General features: G+C 40.5%; 1 protein-coding gene across 4 annotated transcripts in view; it reads left to right on the top strand.

Annotated features, from left to right (window-relative positions):
• LOC126865811 (homeobox protein cut) overlaps positions 1-22504 on the top strand; it is a 159691-nt gene that overhangs the window by 60716 nt on the left and 76471 nt on the right. For all 4 annotated transcript variants that reach the window (XM_050618707.1, XM_050618709.1, XM_050618708.1 and 1 more), the window contains exon 2: positions 8948-9148. In XM_050618707.1, the coding sequence (XP_050474664.1) occupies positions 8948-9148 (201 nt within the window). The remainder of the gene's footprint in view (positions 1-8947; positions 9149-22504) is intronic.

The raw sequence follows: 22504 nt of genomic DNA, 5'->3' as shown, positions 1-22504 counted from the left end.
CGCGTTTATTGTCCTACGATTAATGGACCTCCCAAGACCGCCGGCTACAGACGGCTTCGGCCCTCGCGGTTTTCTTCGTCACCTTCGGCCGCTTCTTTCCAACGGATTTTCGATCGTCGTAGTTGCAGCGGTTCTTGCGAACTCCGAGTACAGCCTTTGGAAAAGTTTGGAAATTTTGCACAGCGTCACTGTTTATCCATTAAAATTGAAGAAATTGTGAGAAATTGAAAGGTGAAGATATTGTATAATGTGAGTGAGTGATATGAAGTGCATAAAATAAAGCATGTATTTTGTAACGTTATTTATTTTCATTTATTGGCTTCGTTTTTCTAATTCCCATGAATTATGTGATTATAAATTTACATTTCTATGCATCTTGAGTTTGATAGAAGTTTGCTAGGAGTTTTATAGGTAATCGATAAAGTTGTACTACGTACATCCATGTGTGCATACAGTAGATATTTAAAAAGGAACGATATCATAATACAAGATAGAGTTTACCTCTTTTTAACCCAAAGACTCAGCAAAACCAGAAAAATATTCTGCTACTACTGAATCGTTGAGTAGTCAATAATTTTCCATCTCGGAAAAACTTTCCGATTTTGTAGTTCTTCGTAGATAGCGGCTGGAGTAAATATATTTCCAAAGATATTCGTAGCAAGATCTTCGTTGCCGATTGAAAATCGGCCGAACCAGCGAACACGCGAATATCGACGGATTCTCGAACGTCATACACCTCGGAACGAAATATTCATAGACACAGGGAAATAATGGCCGTCGCGAGACAATATATCGCAGAAATCCCTGTTCTTAGGGAGGGCCCCGAGAACGTCACATGCGCGAGCACTTCAACGGACTACTAATTCAGGCCGCGCCAATCAGCGCGCCATTTAATCAGATCGAAACAAAGAGCACTCTCATCTATTTCACTTTGCCTCCGCGTTGCGTTTCTGCAGTGGCACAAAAGTGTCCCGAACAAAGCACGAATTAGCATCGATGGTATTCTGCTCCCGTCGAAAAAAGAGGAGACCCCTGAAAGCTCCTCCGTTGTGGAGGGGGCTAAAAGAGAGAGAGAGAGAGAGCGCGCGCGAGAAAAAGAGAGAGAGAGAGAGAGGGAACAAGTAAAGAGGGGTCGAACCTCGGGTATTCTCTTTCGCGACTCGTGTGTATGCTTCGAGTGTTTCCCGCCGCATATTGCACGTAGTACCTAGCGGGACTTAGAGCCGGTCGATATCTTAATAATAAATACAAGAGGGGTTCACCCTGATGGCTGGTTGGTGTGAGATTGAAGAAGGGGGCTGTGGGGAGGTGATTGGGGGAGGTGGTGGAACGGCGCCACGGTGTATCGGTGTGGTAAAGAGAGCCTGCGCTAGATAGGGTAGCAGAGCACGACGAAGGAACAGAGCGAAGAGGTGGGGTGAGAGAGCTCGAGAGAACGAGAAGAAGGAAAGGGAGAAGGAGGGGGTGGAGATCATTCGCACCTCGAGGTGTAATGAGAAAATTTGAAATATCACGACCGTCTCCTGCCTCCTGCCACCAGCCAAAAAAATATAACACCGCCGCTAGTCATAAACGGCTGATCCAAACCCCGTGCCACCTTTCCACCACCCCCTCTGTTGCCACGCGGGAGATTATAAAGACGGCTGGTGTAAGGTATTCCTCCCTTTCTTGCCACCATATAACGCCCCGGCCCTTGGTGTTCAACCGGGCAACCGCGATTCTACATACACGTTCACAGTCCTTTGCTTACGACCACCGATCGATTTGCTTCCCCGTATCGATCGACAGAAATTCTTAGGGAGAGTTTGTAGTTGTACAAATATCGGTTCGAAGGGTCACCGGATGGTTTAAAATAGATATTTCGTATATAGTTCCTTTGCAATGGAATGGAAAGCTGGATATGGTTTTTCGAAGCTGGTTAATGTTTCGTTGTCTATTTGATATGTAATTCACGTATAATAACATATAGTGTATAAAGCGAAACATAGTTTGGACGTATACGTTGTATAGGCACCTTCGATTTCCTATTAGCCTAAAATGCTGGCGTTACGTTCAAAAGTCATATACTTCTAAACGATTTTCAAATGTTACATTCGCATACACGTCTAACGCTTACTGGAAATCCTAGCATGACGTGTCTACATCAAAGCTCTTGCGATTACGATATACATGGTAGGGATATCAAATATCTTTTTAACTTTCAAGCACTGTTCGCGAATTTGTAGCAGACAGCGTTTGCGAGAAAAGCGAAAAAAATAGAATGATCGTAAAATGTTCTTGAACGTCTTGCGTAATAATCGCGATAGCGTAAAAATATTCCGCGAGGATCGACTATCGAGACTTCACCGCTGAGACTCGTGTATTTTAAAACGACGCACAATAGTCGCACAAAACAGTTACTGCAGCGTGTCAAAGGTCAAATATAGGAAGTCGCGACTAGCTGGATCACGCGAATCTGGAAACGAAACCAAAGGCGTAGTAAAACACGTCGTAAAGGTAAACGATGCATTTCATGTTAATTAGATATTCGTTTTAGTTGCTAGTATAAATTGCTTTATTTAGCTGCTGCGGCTTTCCTTTTATTTCGAAAAAGTATAGAGGGGAATAGCGTGGCACACGATCGTTAAAATTCATTTCAATGAGAACGAGTATCATGGAAACGCCTCTAGTAACGTCTCGGCATGAATGCGTGTTTTATGGTTTAAAAGAAAAAAAAAAAAAAAGAAGAAAAGAAAGAACACTCGAGGTGAAAGCACGTGCGAGGTATTCGAAAATAAATTTCCAAATGAGAGAATAAATCAAAGAAGTGTATCTTGTATATCGTAGTTCGACGTCGTTACGCTCGTTTGATGTGCAAAGAGTTCCATTATAGTGATAAAGCAGATGCGTGCATACACAATTTTAATTTGATAATTGCTTAACATGTACTTATGTAGATTATGGAGAAAATTGTACGGTACACGTTGTTTTTAAATGATCTGATAATGAGATAATTCATTCAAATTTGACAAGTGGTCTGCTTGTAATTATTGTACATTTGTTGTTTCTATATGGCTGATTTACATTTATTCTAATTAAGGTTCATATTGCTTCAATGAGCGATCAGTATCGTGTCTCGTTAATCTTCAATTATAAATTTTTAGAAACATTTTAACATATGTTAATATATGTTTAATTATATCAAAAATTGGATTTCAATTAGGTAACAATTATAACAAGTATTTGAAAAATACTACTCGTGTATTTTCCTAATATTTTATATATAATTAATATAATAAATTACACACGATTAATACTTCCATTAATTACAAGAAATTGCTATCAAGGAAAAATATACCTATAATACGATCAATTCTTCACGATGTCGATGTACTTTCAATGCTTCTTAACCAACCACATGTATACTTTATATCTATCAAACCGGATTACAACAAAAAAGAACAAATTCTATATATGTCTGATCGAATGGAAAAGCATAAGCCCGAAAGAATTTAAAACCACCAGGGGATTTAAATTGAAAATAAACGATTAAAAATTAATCAAAAAAGCTGTATCAATCTCCCGCTTTTTTTTTTCCTCGCGCTTCTCACAATATCCAGAGTGAAGTGATACTGGGGTGCAGGTCGCATCGAAATACACACGCATCGATCCAACCGGAATTCCCGATGCCTCTCGCGCATTAGTCAACCGTCACGAAATAAATGGTAGAAAAGAACGGGACACGCTGATGATTCGGGCCAGGGCGTAAAAATAGAAATACGCGCGGCAGGGTGGGTACGCGAGCCGCGAGGGAGGCTGATCTATTCGGGATATTCCGCCGGCAGGGCACAAAGAATGCTCGGCGTTTGACGGGCTACGACACCGCGCGTCGCCAGCTGCGACACTCGCATGCCGTGCACTCGCAAACGTTCTCGAATCACGCTTATACGTTGGCTATGCCAACATGCTACGAGTGCTCATTGACGATTGCCCGTTTCCTTTCTGAATTCCGTCAGATTACTCAAACTTGATGAAAATATGGAGAAAATGTAGAATATGCAGATACGATGACTTTAAGTGGAGTTGACTTTAAGAGACATTTAGGTAGATTTTGACTTTTCTGGACAGACGTACTTCTATTTGCGTATAGTCTATGTACGAAGATGTTTATATGTAGAAGTGCGAAGAACTTTCTATGTATACTGTAGGTTTTATGCTGAGATGACTAAGAACCGTTTTATTATTGCTTTGTATTAGGTTGTCCGAAAAGCTTCTTTCGTTGGGACGCACACCTTTTTTTGTTTTGCATTATTTTGTCGAATTACGTACGATCCAGTATGTTCTGTTGACATAAACACCGCGACATTTCTCAGGCTTGGTTTCACGTTTGTATGAAGGTGCACTGTTGTAAAAAACACGTTTGCAGAAGAAAGACACTTTCCGGACAACCTAATAGATTGGGAAATAAATTTGAGTAAAAATAGTGGTGTTTTATAAGATGTACAAGGACCATATTTGTATAATTTATTTCCTCTGAAAATGTCCATAAATTCATAAATCTTTTGCAAAGTTATATTATAATATAATTGTTATTATGGTTTTGAATATAAATATGTGACAATGTAAGGCACAGAGATTGATGGTAGATTTTCTTCGACGATGATTCTTTATTGCGAAAAATGTTATTTTTCAACGTTCTTTACTCGCATTTCTACCTATCTAAATTTGAAATATTTGTCGTTATACTGGACATAAGTAACAACTTGAGCTTATGTGACTTTCTTCTTGCGCTTCTATAAACGTACTATAATATCAGGAACACTACCGCTTTCTTGCAGCCTATACTACTTACGTTCGGCTTTTGCATTACGGATCGTTTCTAATCATCTAATTGCGTATAGTTTTATTAATTCCTTAGTCAACTGTCGCGAAAGCACATATCTAAAATTTCTATAAAATTCGCTGCACGAAACTTGAGGATCAATTTCCATTCAAATACTTAGCAAGCTCGGGTTATATTAGAGTTACATAGCTGTATACTTACATAGGTAGGTACATTAAACTAAATCAATCGTTATATCAACGTCATTCTGAAATTATAATTTTTCCGAGGCCAATAGTAATTTAACAACAAGCCTAGAGTCGTTTCGTAAAAGAAATCACGATCGTGTTGGAAAACGAACAATCAAGAGTCGCGTATCGTATTTGGGAATCGTATTGAGAAAACGAGTAACCAAGAAAAACAGAATTTTCTTATCTATAAATCTCAAATGATGCAAGAATCGGCGACGCTTCCTTTTCTCAAGAAAAACTTAGTCGAAAACGGAAAAAGATTTGAATTACAAATGCCGTACGACGGCCACGGGGATACACGAAACCGTGGCCGCGAAATTACAACGAATTACGGGGCTTAATTACACGACACAGCGAAGTCTTTGAACGGGCAGAAAACGTGGAAACAAGCATTAACACGACAGAAACCGATCGATGCCCTGGTAGTTGATCCGAAAGTGCGTGACCACCCGGCCTAAAAGCAGCCCCGAAGCAGGTTCTTGCACACGCGGCCAACGTGCAATGAGCCGCGATTCCGTATATCGAATCGGTGAGTGGCGATCGATCGATGCTCAGAACGCCGTGCAACTCGGATAACCGTCAATTTGCGAAGGGGTGTAAGACGAGCGTCGGGCCCAAGACGAAACGCCTTGTCGTGATCGAAACTTCACCTCCCCTTCTCACTCTGTCAGGGTCGAAAGGCGAGTACGTAATAGGCGCTGTCTGACGATCGAACCGAGCATGCTCCTGCTTCCTATCAATCCTGCGAATTTTCTTTGTCAAGCGATGTCATAGACGAAAAACGAACGTGATCTCTGTCGCGTTGAATTATTGTGTTTCGCAAAATATCTGTGTTAACGCGTTCGACTCTGATACAAGTCAGCAGTCACGGCAAAATCTGTTATATTTTTTCATTTCTTTCATATGGGAACGGATATTCAATTCTGTACACTGTCAATCAATCACATATTATTTAAATCGTTTCTGTCGTTTCGTTTTGGTATTGAATATGTGTGCTTGGTTTCATGTTTAAATAGTGAAAAAAATGTTGATAGAATGTTCGCGATGGAGGTATGAAATTGAAAGATGCGAAAGTGTACATATACGATATGCGAAAGCATGTGATACATCCAAACTATGGTAGTTATAATATTTAGTGGACGAAACGAATCTTTCTTTAGGTTCCATACTTTAGCGCGTATTGCCAAAGGTATGAATTTGCATGAACAAGCTCAGTGCGATCATAACGTTAGTCCCTAATGTTTTTCACGAAACTTTCTATCATCTATGAATTACGATCATACGTTCGAACAATTGTCAACGTTCAAAACCATTCTTATCCAGCTGCAATTAATTCATAATACGCTGTACAGGTGGAAGAAAAGGGACGTTTCGCGTCTCCTTATTTTCCACGTTAATATCCGCTGCGACAATGGAACATTTAATGGCAATATTTCATAGGCAATCTATTAGAAATCAACGATCGTTGAAGCAATCATATCGATTGATACGAAGGAGGAAGAGAATCAAGGAGGAAGCATCTGAAAGCCTTGAAATGAATCGAAAGAGCGGAAGAACTGCTCGAGTTTCCCGTAATCCCATAACTTAAATTTCTTAACAGCCGATTGTTGATAGAACAACGACAAAAGCAACGTCGTTAGGAACGTTCAAAGAAGCCATTATCTTCCAACGACTTCCGCCGCTAATGTGACGATCGCGGACGGACGATCTTTATCGGCGATCTTCTCGATCCTCTTCATCAGCCTTATATAGCTACGCTGACGTTGCTCCCCCACTTTTCCAAACGACTCGTGACAAATACACAGGATGAGCCTCGACAGCCTATCGATACTTCGTCCGCCATTCCGATGAACGTGCATCGTGCACTCGGATATGTATTTATGCTTCCCGTATCATTTCGTAATTATCGATAACATCGTCAAGGCTTTTTGCAGGAAACAATGGGTCATTACTACAGCTGTCTCGTACTTCGTCTCGACGACCACTGTCTCTCTTTTTGTCGTTTCGATGTCGGCTACTGTGGTCGTCTTCCTTTTTTTATTTACGATCTCCTCTCTTTAATAATCGAACCACCGGATGACTAGTGGATGTACATTTCGATTGTTCGAAATTTTCGTTCGCGATTTTACGCTGCGAAACGCTTTTGATATTCAACTTTGAACGTTTAGGGGTATATCAACTGTCTTTTCTTTCTTTTCCATTTTTATATGAGGTTGAAAATATCTTATTTCTACTATTTCTACGTGTCACACGACAGAATATTTGAATTATTTACGTTAACCTCCCGATCAATAGCTACTGGTACCATAAATGAAATGTAAGATTTGTATATCGCGATAAATGGGAAATTACGGTAAATGAGATCGCGAAGGCTAATATTCTGGAATAATATATAATTATTTGTAATTCATCGACAAGTGGTAAAGTCGGATATCGGAAATATTCTACGATCGTTGGCCGAAGAATTGGGATAGTTTTAGTATAGAAATTAACATCTCTAACACTCGTGTAGAATCCATTTCTATGCACAGGATGCATTCGATATTCTCTTATAACTTTGTAATTTGTATTATATTTTCTTATAAATCTGTGCACTATACTCGTACCGTTCGGCTGGAAATATCAGAAATATCTTGCATAATCACAGAATTAGAAATTAACCGACATGAAGTGCAATTTTAATCCTTACAGACATAGATGCAACGTAACATATTTTGAATGCAAATGTGACAATGAATTTCCGGACGAATAAATTCCTACGTTCTCGATACAGTAAATTCAGGTAACAGATCGTTGAAAAAAGATACGTTCACTTGCCAGTGTATCGACAACGATTGAACGCAATTGGCTTCATGAAGAAAGAAAAATATGGAAAGAGAAAAAAGTCGAACTCGTACGCTCAAAGAGAATTATAGGAAATATATGCGGGTCGTGAACGAGCATGTTATAGGATGGCCATATGCACGATTCCGTGTTGCCGTACAATTTCAAATCGAAGAGAAGTTAGCGTCGGTGTTTCGCGGAACGATCGATCGATGCTTCGATGCATCGAGTAAAAACTGACGTGGACTTGTTGCCTATTAGTCCGCGCCGCGTTCTCGATATTTTACTACCGAATTCGCAATTACTTTAATTGCCTCCAGATGTCAATTAATGACTTTAGCATATGCCGTTGCTGTACAGATTGGCCGAATAGACGAAGCACTGGAGCGGGACCAGGACGCATGTGTTTGTCATTACGACACCGCGATGATTTTATCATCTTTGAGAACGTTTCCGTGATTCCTCTTTAGCCTTCTAGTGTTACTCGTATCGAAAATATATCGATATTCAACAAGCTAAAAATACGAACTCGTAGTAGTTATTATTAGAAAAACATGTTTCTACTCCTACATTTTACAGAAGCTCATACAGTGTCCTAAGAATATATCGTTATATCTAAATCTCTAAAATTTGTATGAGTACTTATGAATTGATAGTGATTGAATTCAGTGAAATAAATATAGCTCATGTGTCGATTAATTATTTGCCAAGTATTTCCAGCAAGACTCGCGAAATAGTAAATTTAGACACTAATTTCAACTTATCCCAAACCCTCTATGAGTAGTTAATTTGATTAATCGACAGAATTCCATTTGTGTATATATCTGTCGTAGCATAACAAAATAGTTAACGTAATAAGAAGATGGTTAAAAATTCTTTTATCGAGATTAAACCAATTAAACTGTGTATATTTGTTTTCAAATCGGTTTTCTAAATAATTTCTTTCCCTTCGTTAAACTATCTTTGTGGCAAGCCGGTGATATCAATTTTAATTACACATTGAGTAGGAATTAAATAACCTTATAAGTACGTAAGGGCAGAGGTTTTAATTTGCTGTTTGATTTGATTGCAGAGGGCGACATTGGCGGAAAAGGAAGTTTCTGCATTGAAGGAGCAACTTGCCGCGGCAAATGATGGGAACTCGAAGACTGAGGGACATAAATTGTCTCAGACTCCACAGGCAAGTGATCAGCAGCAGGTACACGATGCCAGCAATCCCAGGAGGACGCCGAACAGCAACCTGGAACAGGAACTGCAAGCGAAGGACAAAGAGGTAAGTCTCGTATTTTAACGTTCCTAAAGTTTCCCTACATCTCGCTCAAATCGGTCAAATTGATTACGATACAATGAAAACTGAACCTAACTAAAATTCGAAAGATTTTAATATTAAACTCGGCTGAAGATGTTCATAGGATTGAGAATCTTTTGGTTTCGTTACAATCGTGAACAGTTCGAGCCCTTCAACAGCCATACTGATCTAAACTCTGTAAATCGAAAAATGAAGAAACGTGATGACGTTACGATTCACAATAAATAAATTTACTCAGAATTTTCTATTACTTGTGCCATTTGTATCTTGCGAAAAAGGATAATTTACAGAAAAATGTAGTCGGTTCGAGACTGAGTTTCAAAGGGGCTCGCATCAACGCAATCAATTTGACGCGAAAGGAATTACAGGTGGACGAAACTTGTACGATTGTCGATTAATTATCGAAAATGGCTCGAGAGTGCATCTCGAATTTGAAGCGTTTTAACGGTTAAATACGCTGGCTTTTTCATCTGTAAAAACGGCACACGGGAGCGAGTGCATCGAGCTTCTCACACCGATACAACACCGTGTAATTCCGTTGAACTGTTGCACACAGAGATTTGCGCCGCGTGCGCGTTGGACTGAATGACTGACGTACTCGATAGAGCACGTGGTGGCCCTCCCTCACCCCTTCGTTCGTCCTCGTCTCTCATTCTCTCTCTCTCTCTCGATCACTCTCTCCCCTACCCTTCTCTTTCTCTCTCACCCTTCACTGTTTTCTCTGCAGATCGTACGCACGAAGCACGCGCACACCAGTCGGTGAAATTCACCCCCGAGTGCACTTCACCTTCCCGATTCGCGATAAACGCCTGGAATCACGCTTTCGGTACGCAAAGTGTGACTAATGGCAGTCGACGAACCGACGGAATTGGTAATGAAAGAAGATCATAAATAGGAAACGCGGTATCGATGAATATTCATCCGGTCGGGGTTGGGTCGAGGTTGGGAATCGTTTGGATTTTGACGAAGACGGTTTGACATACACTCTATGGGTATATCAAGAGCCACGATGAATCGACTGCCTACCTTGCTTTCCTTTTCATCGATTCTACCTGTGAATTCGTGACAAATTGACGATCAGAGAATCTTTAACGTGCATAAATTGCTTTATTTTGTTGTGTGTCTGTACGTCGACCTTAATTGAACGATTGTGTGTTCAAGGAAAAGGGTATAAATGAATTTGTTTGAGAAATTGATGTTCTGTACGTATAATTTTTCAGTATATATCCTACCTGTTTTCTTGTATTCGTATGTAATTTATCCGTGCAAAGAGTAATTCGAAATTATTCTTTATTTATCTGATAGAGAACAGTACTTCGTTAATACATCATATTATTCGGAAGTTTTACTAACAAGTTAATATTTCAACGAATGAATTAAAAACGCACTGTTACTTTACTATTATGGTATATTATAATCAAGCAATACCTTATCAGAGATCGTAAAGCGGCAGTTTTTTAAAGCGTAGTATAACACTACGATATTTTATTAAGGTAGACTGCTGCGATGCAAGCCTCTCCTAAACTGCATTCCGTCGCGTTAAAATCCTCGTAAAGTCTTCCCACGGACTCTTAAAATAACATTCCATTGTTATATACCATCTAAAAGATCCTTCTACGAAATCGCCTCATTTTCTACTAACATTCCACCAAACTATATAATGTACCAAATATCTCTCTATTAAAATACGTATACGAAATTCTCCACAATATAACGAAACGCGTGTCAATTAAAAATTCATTGCAAAAATTCATCTATACCATATATCGTTCGCATAACACCTCTCCGCGTTTGCTGGTCTACGGATTTGCCCTATTTTCCAGTAACATTTTACAAAACCATACGCTTTACAAAATTCCGCTTCGTCCAAGAAGCGTACATAAAATTTAACATAAGAAAATGTATTTCGGTGGACAAAAATTCACCATCATCATCGGAATCTTTGAAAGTCTGGTTGGAAGCAGATTACCAACTGGAAAAAATCGAACCGCGCCTAATTCCACCGTCAGCAAGGGGGTCTCGAGTTTCGCGGCTGTTGCAGCCCTCGAGAAAAAAAGGACACAAAGTGGTCAAACCCTTGAGCGACGGTTTACGGATCGGAGTCTTGTAAGAACCTCTCGCGGGCCACGAGAAGGGTGCATAATGCGAGCGGCACGAGGGCGGGAGAACCGAGTCCTTTAAACAAAGGCGAAAACACTTAAAAGCTTCGTTGCCGGTGGTGAGAAGGTAAGCGCGCGCGCGCGCGCGCGAACACCAGAAAGGAGTGATAAAAACACCGCTAAGAGTTCAATAAGTATCCTGCTTAGGGCCAATAATGCTGCCACCCCTTTTCCACCCTCGTCCGCCCCAGCTACCACTTTGCACTGGCTGCTCTGGTATTCCCGTTTCGAAGGAAATCGTTCGCTTCAGCCCGAGTTGTAATCTCGAAGCTCGATAATCCAACCGCCCTCCCCCCGCCATTCTTTTTTCTCTCCCCTTCGCCGATTCTCGAAGGGTAACCGGAACAACCCCTTACCACCGAACGCGGCAACGACGCCTTTTCACGGATAAGAATTTGCTTCGCGGACAATGTCTTTATTGAGAAGCCATCGCGCGCGACAGGGATGATTTTTATTATTCCCCGATTAAGGGGTGGAAGTCGGTAGATGACGGGATGCTACGCTGGCCCCGGATGATAATGAGGAGTAAATAATGCGACAATGTAGCCGAGGAAAGGAGTAGTTCGATTATCTTCGCTGGAGATGAATCGTTGGCAGGCTCGTGCTATCGAGGGACTGGGTTTATGGTTACCAAGCGAGGAAATCAATTGATAGGGATGAAAGAGATGTTGTTTTGCACGATGGATTTCAGACCATTTATTTAGAAAGGGGATAGCTTCCGTGATCTTCGTTTTTCTTCCTTTTAATTTATATACAAGGCGTTTCGGAATTAATGGTATATAATCTGTACGAAGGAATTTGTCGTAAAGATGAGGCACATTTCTTGCTGCAAACTTTAGTTCTGAACAAATCGATGTTGCTTCGACGATTTTTAAGATTCGAGACCAGCGACGTGTAAAGTACAATCTTTTAATGTGTAATATACAACTTCTTTAAAAGTTAGAACACGTTTTCAAAGGAATTATTTATTCCTAACTCGCAATGAAATGAAATTGGTTTCTTCAAAATCTTTCTAGAAATAAAAAGAAAACTGTCTAAAAAATTAATGGTCGGCAATAAGGAATTTTGTTACAATTAGAACATCACAATCGACCATTGTTTAACAGCTATTCTTATCGGTAGAGCATCTTATAGAAATCAGAATGGAAATCAGCTAAATGCTTTCTACCATAGCGACTGACGTATTTGAGTTATAAATATCACGAAGTCATCATTTTATATCGGGGACATTCGAGACCAACATTTTTCGATTGTTTACAGTATCGGCCTCAAAACCCGGATTCCTTTGATCTGCCTCCGACGAAACATATAGTTATTACAAAAAAAAAAAAAAAAGAAAAGAAAAAGGAGGGATAAGAAAGAAGAAGACGAGGATTTTTCTTGAAACGTAGTTGTAAAATTCTCGACTCGAACTTTATTTATTATCTCTAAAAATCCCAAGTAATATTTGCAGTAGATATTTCTCTGGAATTTGAAACGTTTTCTTTTCTCCGATTACACGTATACGTACAGTTATTTCTTAGAACAGATAGATAGCACTTTTGAGAGACGAAGGAATTTTGTTTTTCGTTATTACCGACTTGGATTCGATATTACTTTCTAACGAATATTGGAGCAAACACGTTACGTATCTGTACGATTCGATCATAAATTTGTCATACAGCGGAGGCAAACGATTCGCTGATGACGTTCAAGATCATTTGCTTTTCATCCATAGAGGACACAGCGATAAATAAATTTATTATCGTACCGTAAATTTCAAACACCTTGAGTGACGGTCGATATGGCGCTTTCACATTTTGGAAAAATCACGGCCGGTATCATAAGAAATTGATAGCGTTGCCACATAACTGAGATAAAAGGGCAAAGATTGCTAAATCAGTGATCACATGCTAGATAACGATCCAGTTTAATATGCAGTTACGAATCAGTATCAATTCAACGCTTATGCGCCGTTTCACTGGAATCAAGTGGTAGTGAGAAAAATAAATATTTTACTTAAGCCCGTTGCGAAATAACCCTGATGGAATTAAGTACCGTATTCAACAGAATAATTTAGTAAATTATATAGACAGTTACAGATCGTATCCAACAATACTCACTCTAGGACTCACTCTGGAGTTGTAATCAACTTCTAAACGCTACGCTGTATCAAATATATTATCTGAAGATTGTATTTCGTACTCTTAAGTGGTACTTTATTTATTTATTAAATCGTTTTGTTATACAAATTAATCTTATTACTTTATGGTGTACACATACTCTTTTGTTCAGATTTTTTACAGTTCAAAATACGAGTTATGCGTATCTTAATTGTAGTTTTTCACCGTATGATCAACACTTGTATTAGGTTACAATACATTTGCAAATAGAATACGTACCTTGTTACTTTCCTCCTTTGTTACCTTTGACTTCGATCTGGCTTACTTATTACAGATAATAAAACCTTATGATAGAATACAGCGAATTTATCGTCGAGCAAAGAAAATCGAGCGCAAAGGAAAAATTATAGTTTCCATTTAACATCAGTAATCTTAGAAATTATATTAAAAAGTTCGTGCAAGAAAAATCTTTCGATAAATATATTTGATTACTCACAAAGGTCCAAGAACAGACAAACAAAATACTTGGCGCATTTTCATCTTAATCGAACAAGAAATTTATTATCTGGAATACCGAGTATAAAAAGAATTCTCGTTTCTGTCACCGGTAATCTTCTGAAATAAAAAAGAAAATCCTCCAACCAAGAATCGCACGACAGATACATTTGGTCATGCACGAAGACTTCAGAGCATACCGAATTACCTTAACGCCTGGCGTAATTTCATTTAAGTCGGTGTAATTCTTATTTGGACGAATTTACCACGGATCAGGATGGTAATTAACTCCCCGCAAGTTCGTTTGGCGGGGCGTCGCGGATGATTGACAGGGTTGTTCGCGACACGACGCAGCCATGTCTTTGATCTGTTCCGGGGAAAAGAATCGCGAGATCAAGGACAGGTCGTCCTAGGAGGAAAAGGGTTCGCAATTAGACCGCTAACGACTTTGTTTCTCGGTTTCGCGGCACGTTTCACGCGAGGCGAAGAGTCTGGTACCGTGGGGAGATGAAAGAGAGACAACGCGCCGCCGATGCCAACACAAATACGCTCGGCGAGTGTTTCAAAACACGTTGGCTAATGTACCCAGAGCGATAGATCAAGAAATAACCGAGAACGCTATTCGCACTTATGCTAGGCCGGATGATCTTTTGCGACGACCAGACTTCCTGCTTCGCCAGGGCGGCCTCTTCAGGACGGCTCGGTGAAGGGTGTTATTTTTCTCGCTCAAGTATTTTCGACAAACTATCATCAACATGTGTCTTCTCTTTCTCTCTTTCTTTTCCGATGTTTGTTTTCATCGATAGCTGAACGGCGAAGATGTGGAAATTCTTTTCGAAATATTTCTTCAGTTTCTTTGTACGAATGGTTGACTTTTTCTTTTTATTGTATTTGTCAGTTTGATTAAAAGGAGTACGCGTTATGTATTTGGACTTGTTTAGCAGCGAAGTGAAATGACAAAAAAAGATGATGAACATGTAAATCGTTCTTCACTTTACTTTACTTTATTTATTATTTTAGCTTTATTTATATTATTATAATTATTTGTACAAAACCTTTAGTACAAATTCATTGATATATCTCATTACGATCAGAGTTAATATTTCTGAATTGTTCTACTAGCTACGATAAATTAACCGTTCATTTACTTATACTATACGTCTCAATTAACGAAACCTAATCGTCATCTTGACAAGCAGTTCATTCGTAACGAATTTCTTTAGTTCCACGATTCTCCCGATTTACTAAGAACACATTATTACTCCGAAACTATATAATATAATAATATTATACATTATGTATATTCATTAGTATCGTTAATTTTTTCGAACACCACGTAAGATCTCAAATTTATTTTAAAACTACGGTGTCTTGAAACTTTTCCTAAAACTATTTCTCTAAATATCTATAAGTATAAATCTCATCACTATTTCCTTACAATTTGCGTTCCCCAACACCAATTATAGCAATCGACGAGTTACACGAAACCTCCCTCGAGAACAAATCCAATCACTTCATTCATTAATATCATCAATCTTTTCCAAGCCCAACCAATCTCAGAAGTCTAAGTCTCACATTTGCCTATGAACTTTCTCAGAACTTTTGCAAAATCTCCAAATATCTCACAAAAGGTACAAATCTACTGTACCCACAATATGTATCTACCAATATCCTTTTACGATAGCAACCGAAATCAATATGAACCGTAGGAATCGACGAAATACACGAAACCATGTAAACATCGACAAGCTTTCTGAATCCGAACGAGTGACGTTAAATCGAGGCGAAATCAAAAAATCTCCAAAATGGCAAATATTCGAGTGGCGCGATTTTTATCGATAATTGCGATCGCCGGCGATCACGTGGACCGCGAAGCCATCGCGGAGACATCGACGACGCGGCCATGTCGTTTCTAACGCCAGTAGGCCGAGCATTCCCGCCACGATGTTACGGTATTTGTCCTGATACGAAGATTTGCTGATAATTACCGCGATAAGGGGCAATCGAGTGCGCAATACGCGCCGCGACAAACAATCGCCGCGAACGGGACGACGAATTTTATCGCCTCTCTCCGTGCGAGAGCGTACGAACGCACGAGCGTATTCGCTCGTTCGCCGCTCATCGTGAAATCGACTGTTGTGAAACGGATTAGAGACCGACTGACAGATCGGTGGGTGGATGGAGAAACCGAGGCTTTCACGATTGCGTAATAGTCCTCGGGAAAATCTCGCCGCGCCTCTGTACCGTCACGATCCAGCGTTTCACAGAAACGCGTTGCATTTCGATGCAACCAACTTTCGTTCGAACGCGGCATCTCTCGATCGAATGAATTTGAACTGAAGCCCTTCGAATCTACAATTTGTCATTTGTATACTTGGTCGCGCGAAGAAAGGGAGCAATATTATACGGTGAAGGTTTTCTGATGCATTTGAAAGATTCTTAAAATTTTACGAAGATTTTATAGGTGAAAAGAAGGAAAGTAGATTTACTTTCTTTGCGATGTATTTAGTGTACAATGGAGCTTTCTATATACGAACTGTCGCGTAGATTTAAGATTTTAGTGTAGATGTATTAGTAATAAACTTAGATACACACAGTGTCCAATTGAAAAAATGATTAATAGAAAATATATTTAGCACGATTTCTCGTACTATATTAGAAACATACGGGTGAGGTGTTAATTATTTACAAGTTCTAAAAATAAAGAAATTAATCTCGTGTTATTTATATAGAATGGAAGTATTTATTGGCTACTAGTTAACGATGATTTGTATAAAAAATTTCTGGAAGGCTACAAAGCATTCCTCCTAGGCCGGATTTCGATCGTTTTCTTATCATATCAGCACGAGTCGTTAAATAGGTAAACAATTTGCGGATGGCATCGTAAATTTAGATTTCACCAAGGTATATAAAAAATCGATATCATTGTCACCCTCGTTGTTTGTTCCGGTGTTCTCATTAATACCATACTATCGCAAATAATCTTCCAATTCTTATTAACAGCATTACAATCTACTTTTCGAACGTCTTAGTTCCCTTCCCACCAACTTCTAAATTCCTCCACTTTATCGATAAGAAATTTCGTACGCGATTAATTTCACGCGCCAGGAGAATTTCATTTTGTATCGCGAGCGTGGCTCATACGTCGATGTTCGTACCATGGTTTACCATGAAAACCGATGAATTTCGCGTTTAGTGGTTTTGGAACATACTGTCAGAGGATGGGTACGGGTGAACTCTGACAAAAACCGGCGAATATTTGCACTCGAGCGAAAATGACGCGAGTCAGAGGCGCAGCCTGAAACAGCCAATATCGTTAGATATTCATTCCGTAAGTTTCAAGTAGAACAAAATATACGGACCAAACCTAGAATAGTTGCCCACCCTATTCTCGCTTTTTTTCCATCCTCTTCTCCCTATTTTCAGGCTGGCCAACTTGCAAGCCCGCTCTCTTATCTATGTAACCCGTGAAATTGCGTTCGCAATGAGAACGATGCATATGTTTCGGTGAGGTTCGTTGAATCGACCTCGACTCCGATACGAGTGCTTTCTTTCCCCTTGCGTTAAGGGATGTTTCTCTCGCTTGGTCATCCAAGGTTGTTTCTTCGTAAAGAGACACGAACCAGACTTGATTTTTCTTTTCTTTCCGAAGTTCTTCTTCTTGCGTATCTTTTAAGTTGTTTTGAAGTATGAACGAACGAGAGTCGCACTCGAGTCAGCGCCATCTGTCGATACTCTTCGACAACATCCTTAGAGTCTGTTCTCAATGACGTTGAAGCGGCTGATAAGGTCGTGGTAATGACGGCTCTTCGCGAAAGTGCTCTTTATTATTTATCGCGCTTGCACGTCGTCGAAACGATACGATCGTTTGTCAACAGATTATCGTTCCAAACTTGCCATCTTTTCTAGTCGACGCTTTATCGTTTAACAATAAAGAGGTATCATAATTGTTCTGAGTAACCGCCTCGATATTCTACGCAATTGTACTATTTCAGGAATTCTCTGACCGTCGATTGTCATTCGCTACGATGTTAACAAATAATTTTCACGCGTTTACTTCCATATTCTAGAACTTTACGTATGAATCTTCTATAAATCACCATGAAGTTTCTTTCACCACCTCCGTGGGTCTTTCGCTTGCGTTACAAATTCAAATCGTACATCACCAGCGAACGCGTTAATATTCTTTCATAACTTAAACTGCCTTCGCGAAAGCATACACCTCGTGCAAAAACTTGCAAGATCGATCCGAAAGAGCAATAAAATTCCCGATTATACGTAACGCTTAACGTTTGAAAAAAAAAAAAAAAAAAAAGAGAAGAAGAAGAAAGAAAAAAATGCACAGCCAAATGGTATTCAGTGTCATAATAGTGTACGGTTCACGGTGTTCTCGTCCGCGAGATCGATCACGCGGTGATTCTTCCTATAAGTATCGCGCCATTCGTCATGGAAGCATTAAATTCCCATTAAAAATAGGTCTGAAAGCAGCTAATTTCCCGGGCGGTCGAGACAATTACAAATAAGGAGAGAGAACTCGCGCGCGCACAGGGGACTGCATGTGCGCGCTCGATAAAGGAAAAAAGAGGGAGAGGAAAGACGAGCCGGATGCTCCATCATCGTCGGCTGAAACATTAATTAGAAAATCTGAATAATTAGGAACTAACTTTTACGCGATGTGTAAAACTCGTTTCTACCCCTTCCCCCCTCACGCCGCCCCCTCCTCCTCTCTTCTCGTGCACATGCACGATCTCGTATACAGCACGATCGCGAACGTCGGTATGGGTGCGCGTCGTCGAAGTGGACGGGGGAAGACCGCTTTCCTCTGCCTCTGGCTCAACGGCAGCGGTTAAAACCCCCTACCACTTTCTCTCTACTCCTGCACCTTTACCCTTGCTCCGTACACTTTTAAAAAGGGTTTTCCAGTTCGAACAGATCGATCGCGACCCCCTGCTTCCTCCCTTCCTCTCCTTTCATCCCTGAGATGCGTATCTGGTCACGGCGGCCCGCTGATTATATCGTAATTACGGTTTTAAGTATATTTCATCGAGCACGCGAGCCACGAACATCGGGGGTGGAAAGCCGGAACAGCCACTGGAAGAGAGACAGTTAAAGTCGTGCCCCATTCGATTTAATAGCGATTGTATAGGTATCGTTGTATCGTGGAAATGGCGGAGTACCGATAGTAACGCGAGACTCTGTTTCTTAACTCTGCTAAGTTCTTTGAATTATTTTACAGGATCGACTGTTTTATTCTTCGTAAATGTTGTTGTTCTGCGAGAAGAATAGAATAAAATTATTTCTATGCACGATATTTTGTTTCATTTGCGTGTTAGAGTTTCTTTTTTTTTTTTTTTTTAGAATATCCAAGGTCTGTTTATTTGCTAAAACAAAAGTGAGAAAAATTCGAGAACTGTGGCACAACTACCCTGTATTTGGAATTGCACGTCTCTTTCATTGGAGGAATCTTCGTATTAATAACGACGATTGTTTCTAAATGTTATACACTGTTTATTGACTTGTTTAACTTCCAAAGTCATTTTGTCTAAACACACGAGAATGCAACAGATATGTCAACAGTATTATTCAACCGATTTCATGGACGCACCGTATGCGTCAAATTATCACTGCTTCTTTTATTCTTTCCAAATTTCGAAATTTTATTTATATCTTTATTCCTACAAGGTGTGGAATAAGCAACAAGTAGTAAAATCTAAATACGTGGAATATTAAATCCTCGTAGAAAAAAAATATTTAAAGAGTATCCGCATTCTGATAATATCTACTGAAATATAATTTTTATTTCGAACAATGTGGATACCAGAGGAACAATTTTAAGGTTTTCTTTCAGTCCGCCAGGGTAAAACCATCGATAGGCAATCTTTTCTTATCAGGTCACCGAAGATTTATAGAAACGAACCGCAATGGCGTACTGTCATGACTTAGCATCGTACACGAACCATGATCTAGAGCGAGATATATGCGTGGTCGCGCGCGCGGGCGCACGATGGTGTGAACGTGGCCACTGCGGCCATAAGAGGAACTGGAAGCACTAACTGGAATTATCGCTTATAACCGTGACGAACGCGAGCTGGGGAATTACACGCTCGATCCGCGCGAGTGATGTATGGGGAAATATAGGGAGTTTTTGGCTTGATTTACACTAGCGCCCGTGTAGTGGCCCAGTCACAGCGTGGTTCAAGTGTTATTGGATGTTGGCGACGCGTGACTGCAACGTAGATATTAGCGAGCCGGCTTGATAAAATTAATGACCCGAGTAAAGCGTATCCATACGATCGGATGATTAGGATAAAAATCAATTTCTCCTGTTCCGCGGTACATACAAAGTTCCAAATGGAGCAAAAACCCCATTTCTCTTTGCAGTTATCAATCTGTCAGTTCGTTTTTTGTTCGATTTTCCTTACAGATTTATCATTTAATGTCACGTAACTTACCATTTAATGCTCTCGTATTAGTACACTCTATGTTCTTCAAGGGATTTCATACGGTATCGCAGAGTAACCCTTAAAAGTACCAGGGCGAGCCGTGCCACGTCGTTGAGATCCATCGTGAAACCCCTTAAATTTTAGATCGCTTTTAAACCGGCACTGAGCGCAACGCAAAAGGTAATCAAGTTTCGAGTTCCGCCTAGCTTCTCCGACCGACTCCTCCTCGTAAAACAAGAAAAACCGTGTGTGCGTTTGAGGATAAAGAAAACGTCACCAGAGTACGAAGCGTCCATCTTCCTTGCGTTACGCGTACGACGAACTTGTCCGCAGGTGGAGGAAGGACACAAACGAAGGGGAGTATGGCGAGTGGGGATGGGAAAACCATGGCGTCTCTCGAAATTAATTTTTTTTGCTGGCCGAGATAAAAACCTAACGAAGCCGCGGCGCGCTTTATTACGCGAAAGCGAACGACGGAAGAGGTGGAGAGCGCGAGGGTGAGACAGAGAAAGGTGGAGGGACGCGTGTATTCAGGGACGAGGAAAAGGACAGAGACGGAGATACGGAAAAGGGGGATTGATATAGGTGTTCCTGGTGGCGATGGCGGAGCAACGGGAGGGTAGGGGTGGCTGAGACACAAATACGCTGAAAATTAGATTCATAACTTTTCTGCTGCGCTTTCGCGGCGGAACGACTAAAGGCTGGCCAGGCTAGTTAAAAATTCTGTGTGCCCGCGAATATCAATCCCTACCCACCTCGAAGCTGGGGGCTTCCAGCCTCATACACGGCAAGAGATCACCTACGACCCCACTTTTTCACCCCTCATCACCCCCCGTATATCCTACACGGTTATAGCCCTCCGACTCGGCTTGTGTGCCTTTCCTCCGCGCCACGTACACGCCTCCATCGTCCAGACGGACGACCAGGAATTATCTCCGTTTTTCCGCAAACGCGATTAACCAGAAACGTCGGTCAGCAAGCCCTCCGGGATCCTCTCGACCAGAGGGTGCTGCCGCTGCTGCTGGCTCTTCTTCGGCTTTTGACTCGACTCGGCTCGGCTCGACTCCGTCGATTGATAATTCACGATTAATCCGCTACGAGAGCCGGCCTCTCCTCACCGTGGTCTCCGCAAGCCTGTTTCCACCCCTGGGTAGACTTCACGGCAAATTCCACGGTGGCTCGTAATTTCGTTGCGCCGCGAATTTGAAAATGTTCGTGATAGCATGAAGACGCGCGGGTTTCTCTTTTAGCGTTCTCTTTGGCGTTTGAGGAGTTTCATTCCTGAATGGAAATATAGGTTCGTGCAGTCGGCCGAGAGCGAAGACATCGACGATGAGTGGCGATTATACGTATTTTGGATTTTGATGAATATTTTGATGAATGTTATTTTTGCTGGTCGTTTATTTGTTTTACTTTATTAATATAGTATAAAATTGTATAAAATATAATTGTATAATACAGTATAAAATTAATATGGTATAGAATTGTCACGAGATTCTCATTTCTGATTTCGTCACGAGCATCCATTTAACGCTTGGATTACCTTTACCACTACTAAGCCTAATTATTGTATTCCGTTCTACGTGATCCATTTTCGTTCTTAGAACTTCTATTTCGAACCTTATTAGAGTTCTTCATCTGCTTCTTTTCATACATACGAATATTAAGATTCGTCAGAATAATGAATGAAAACATTCATTAAATTTGCGTACAAGCTACGTAGTCGGAATAGACTTATATCGTATAAATACAAGAAAATGAAATTTCTCAATTTGGATTAGAAGATCCGATATTATAGACGCGTTAAGAAATCGCGAAATCTAATCAACCATAGAACACAATCCCCATTAATAATCCGAAACCACCGATTAGCGAATGACTCCCTAACGTTCAACCCCGAGCAAACAAGCTCGATATTCGAACCCTTCCACAACTGACCAATAACTTATTCGCCAAATATTTACCGATAGCCTCGAGCAGGCTGGACAACGTTATCGCCAACGGAAAGACGGCCGCGCGAAATAACACGAAACAGCCGCGATTTCGCTTGTCTCATTGGCGCGAGACAACTACAAGTTTTCGGCGGGTGCGTTCAATTGGATTGGCAAAATGTCAAAGGCT

The sequence above is a fragment of the Bombus huntii genome, chromosome 5 (genome assembly GCF_024542735.1).
Source record: "Bombus huntii isolate Logan2020A chromosome 5, iyBomHunt1.1, whole genome shotgun sequence".
Taxonomy (NCBI): domain Eukaryota; kingdom Metazoa; phylum Arthropoda; class Insecta; order Hymenoptera; family Apidae; genus Bombus; species Bombus huntii.
Note: the sequence above shows the minus strand (reverse complement) of the source record. Positions and strands in the feature narration are given on the sequence as shown.